Raw genomic sequence first — 4971 nt, 5'->3', positions numbered from 1 at the left:
TAAATTTATATATAGTTATATTAAATACATGTTTATATATTGGCTTATCAACTGAGGCTCAAGTACACTTGCATATACCCATATACATGGAAAAATGCAGAAAAAATGATGTGGCTGAGAGGTAAGTGCAAATGTAATTCTACGACAATGGTTTAATAAACAATGTTTGCTGGTGCATAACTCGAAAACCTACAATGTTACCGTTCAAATTGTTCAAGCAGTTTATGAATAAGTATTGCTCATTATGTATGGACTCGTCGTGACATACCTGCTTCGTCCAGCTGGAGGAAGGCAAGTGCTGCATGGTGGCCGGAAACCAGCGACCAGTAAACTACAGCTCCAGCTTCAGTATCCATCACCAACCGCAAGCCATCCAGTCCCAGCTCGGCCCTATACCCACAGTCACTGACCAGGGACTCACCGGTAAATAGGACCATCCCCGCATCCAATATGCGGCCTATCTGTCTGGGAGGGGTCGCTTGCCGTCTGACTAGAATAGGGTCATGTAAGGGGTCCAATGTTTGTACATCGTCACGAACGCTTAGAGTGAGGGCTGGATATTCACAGGCAATTGGCTCGTTCTCGATGTTGAATGAATTGGCATTATTATCTAAACCATTAAGCGAAACAGCGCTAACATAACCGCCCGTGCAGTCGACGAATGCCAAGAGTGCTGCAGTTAGCAAAAGAAGTTTGCATGGTAATTGACTCATTAATTGCGCACAGCACATTTGTGAGCTAGTTTATATACATAGTATGTATTTATGTATGTATGTATGTATGTATGTATGTATATAAGTATGTATGTATGTATATGTGTATGTATGTATGTATGTGTGTGTGTGTGTGTGTATGTATGTATATATGTATGTATGTATGTATGGATGTATGTTTATATGTATGTATGTGTGATGGATGTATGTATGTATGTATGTATGTATGTATGTATGTATGTATGTATGTATGTATGTATGTATGTATGTATGTATGTATGTATGTTTGTATGAATGTATGTATGTATGTATGTATGTATGTATGTATGTATGTTTGATGTTAAATGTATATATTATATATATATATGTATATACTAATACTTATCCATACACTACAGTGGGGTATTGTGGTCTCATCATTCGGTGGATTTTGCATATATTATAAACTCTTGGAAATTAGAAGTCATGATACATAAACTAAAAATCAGATGCGAGGTGGCTGGTGCCTGGTGAGTGGTGACAGTGGATAGCTATATCCATGAGGTAGGTCAAAAGAAGCTATAAAAAAATGAAGTTCAGCTGCACTCTGTAGACTACCATAGCTGAGGGTCTGACGCCTGATGAGACTGGAGAGTGAGCCGTGAGCCCCTGGCCGTCTGGGACTCTGAGTCTTCTGCCAGTTCTGCCTGATGGGGACTTTCGGGAGTCCTGAACCCGGCCCTCCGAGTCTAAGAATCCTCTCTGTCCTGTGGTGCTAATTCTATTTTTTTTAAATTTAAATTACCTGTTTTGTGACTTGTGTAATCAGCTATGTGTAGTTCGTAAAAAAAGCCACCAGAGTAACTATAGCATTTTTTAACCTTCAATCAGTTCTCTGATTCTAACTTTCTTTGATTGGATATGACACCGAAAATTTGCAGTACTTCCCATGATAGCGTTTGTTTTACGAGCTCTTTTCAATTTTGATTGGCCGTACGACAAAATCTTCATTCAAGTCCTTGTTATGTAGTAAATATTTACCGCTCGAGAGTCGAGCCTCGAGCCTCGAGGTCCTAGACCACGCCAGCCGCCAGGCCGCCACGGACCACACTCACATATACATTGGTTGTACTCAGTATGTACTCCGTACTCTGTGTAGGGTTTAGACAATTAGGGTTTAGGGTTTCTGTCGATATGCATGATGTAAAAACTAAAAAAGGATCAATCAAATAAAAAGGGATATTTGGCCCTTGGCCCTTGGCCTTTGGGTAATTTTTACCACAGAGTCTGTGCTCTCAATGACTCATTTTTAAGAGTCCACGTATTTTTATTTTTTTGGGGTGTTAAATTTTTGTCTTTTGTTTTTGATCTTTTTTTTTGTTTGAGTACACGCGCTGACGCGCGTAAAAGAAGTCCACAGAGAGTCAGAGAGACAGAGACACAGAGACACAGAGACAGAGACACAGAGACAGAGACACAGTCCACAAGGACCACAAGTACACAACTGTCCACACAACTCATCATGGCCTCATCTCCAGTTCTCCACAGTTGATAGCTATATATTGAGTCACTGAGTCAGGGACTCAGTGTCCACTGTCCAGGCACCAGACTCAGAGTGTCCAGGCACCACTCACGAGTCGGTCACGACAACACGCTGACCACAGGCCACACCATTGACATCAGTGACCAGTCATGTAAATACACTGTTCACAACTTCACACTTCCAGTCTTGACGCTTCAGACTTTTCGACAAGAGAAGAGTTCTTCACAGATGCTCCTCCCTCCCATACGCCTTAGCCCTCTAAATTGGCAGAGAGCTATGAAGGTATGTATATTGATCTGATTTGGCAGAAGCATATATTTTATAGTTTAGGACTTTTTCAAATAGGCTATTAAATCACCCATTGTATTTAATGCTATGCACCCACCGGGCCACCATAGCCTCCTAAAAAAATGACGATTGCAGGAGGCTACTCAAGCCTCAAGGCATTCTAGAATAGTTAAATGCATAGGTCATGCCACTATTTAAAAAAATGCAAAAGAGGTTGTCGGCTGATCCTCTCGTATGCTCTCGTATGCTGATGCTGATGCTGATTTAAAAGCGTATCTTCCGACTCTTCTCCCTCTCAGTCACAGTTGAGTCAGTATGTATGTAGATTTCAAGAATCAAAACGTTTCACACACGCATTGACATATGTGAGGAGTACAATAGCGGACTTATTTTCTATTGAAGGGATTTCATTCTGAATGTAACTATTACTTCGAGAGGTTTTTGAGATAATGCGAAGGTGAAGTTCCGCGAGAGTTGAGAATTCATGACAGCAGGGTCTAATAGAACATGTACCCAAAACCACCGATTCTGTATCGCTGGCATCAATCCGTCGCTTCGCATGTGGGTGCTATCGATACATCGATTGTTACGACAAAAAAATATATACCTCTCACCGTCGCGTCTCGGCAAATAATTATGAGTCTATCACAGCTGATATGGACGCAAGAAAACATTAAATGGGGAAAAAATCTGAAACGGGCTGCTTAAATAGACATTCATGCAGGTTCTGCACTATGCACTTGGACCACTTTGGATGGATTTGACCCCTCAAGGTCTGAATTGGGCCGTACAACGGATCCAATTCCCGACTGTTCTATATCTAAAGTACATAAGCAGAAGAGGTGTAATATCGCAGTATTAATATGAGGGTTGAATTTGTTTTCAGGATTCCGCCAGTGCACTTTAGGTCGCAATACTTATGTGTTTCCTACCAAACGAGCAGTGTGCAAACCACATCAAAGTATTTGAAACTATTTGGCAGTACTTAGCGGGCGGGTGACGGAAAACAAGATGAACACAATTCAAAACTTGCCAAAAATCGAGTTATTCAATTGTTGGACATTATTATCTGCGTTCCATCTGTGAAACAACATTTATTCCGAAGTATAAGGGGCCGGAGCAAAGCGCATGCCACTTTTTTCACAGCCATTGCGTACATCCGAACACGTACTAAATACACTAAAACGCAATGCTGGTATCCACTTCCAGCGGATAAATAGACACCATGCTGAGTACTGAGTGCAACCAATCCTGCTATCGTCTCACATCCACAGCTTCAGCTCCAATTAAAAGCGCGTCTGGGCATACAGCCGAACAGGCAATAGCACGTACAGTCTGTTCATCCTGATGTATCTATACGCCCAAGTTAAGAGGTACGACGCTAGGTAGCATACCACTACTTCACTTCCGACTTGATGTACATGCGGGCACTGGATGATATATAAACATATCTATGTCACATGTCAAGTCAAAGCTGCAGTGTCGTAGGCATCTTTGTTGCACTCGTTTGTAGGCGTACACTGCTTACAATCAGAGTCACATTCTCCGTCGCCAACCCGACACTATTACGTACGGTGTGGGAACACGCAGAATATTTCTTCATCTGATCACTCGCAGCTCTTGAGTGCAATGATAGCGAACAATATGCCTACCAATTAGCGCCCCTGAGGCAACCATATAATACGGTAACCCAAGTCTGCAGCCCTCAAACAGTCTGGCCTCGCAAATAAGCGGAATGAAGTGCGCGCCCATGAGCTGTACGCATATATGCGTATATGATGTTTAGGTACTCGTGTGTGTGTGTGAAGCTTTCGGCGGTGACGCTGATGACAGTCCAAAGTTCTCAGGCGATAGGTTTTGGTGAGTCTCTGCTATGAGGAGTGTACATATTGCACGTGATTTTTACTTTCATCATTGCTATTCCTAATTTCTTCCTTGCGGTGGGGGTCCTCTCCAGCCCGGAGGTGCACCTACATACAAACCAACAACAAAAAAATGAAACCATTTGTGAGAAAGTGGCTCTGACGATTCTAAATTCCGTATGTCGTTTCAAATGCCACAAGGGACCAACAAGGCAATGCTGTCAACTGGCATATCATCTCATCCGCTTGAAGGACGAAAGTGTGTTGTGTGCGCCACATAGCTGCTGTAGTCCGTAGCTATACAGAGTGTCGAAGAAGCAGCTAAGAATCATCAAGGCATAAACTAATCACCAACCTACCTTGTGGTGGAAACATCTGCCGTTGTTGGTTCTGCTGAGGAGGGCCTCTGGGACCCCATGGACCTCTTACGCCACCCTGGAATAAAATTAGATCAGATAAGTCGCATGTAGAAGGGCAAGTCTTAAGAGAGAAAATGCACTTTGACAACAGAAGCAGCTGATAAACTGAGCCCTAGAACAGTGTCAGATCACACGTGTCACATACAGGAGAGCGTTGGTGATATATA

At 42.5% G+C, this 4971-nt stretch overlaps 1 protein-coding gene across 1 annotated transcript in view; it reads right to left on the bottom strand.

Moving 5' to 3' along the window:
- SARC_11301 (hypothetical protein) overlaps positions 1 to 742 on the bottom strand; it is a 3499-nt gene extending 2757 nt beyond the window's left edge. Inside the window, exon 1 of the mRNA XM_014294616.1 lies at positions 269 to 742. Within this exon, the coding sequence (XP_014150091.1) occupies positions 269 to 731 (463 nt within the window). The 5' untranslated portion in view covers positions 732 to 742. The remainder of the gene's footprint in view (positions 1 to 268) is intronic.
- Between the last annotated feature and the right edge of the window lie 4229 nt (positions 743 to 4971).

This window comes from Sphaeroforma arctica (assembly GCF_001186125.1).
Source record: "Sphaeroforma arctica JP610 unplaced genomic scaffold supercont1.1616, whole genome shotgun sequence".
Taxonomy (NCBI): Eukaryota; class Ichthyosporea; order Ichthyophonida; genus Sphaeroforma; species Sphaeroforma arctica.
The sequence above is the reverse complement of the archived record's forward strand: the minus strand, read 5'-3'. Positions and strand labels throughout refer to the sequence as shown.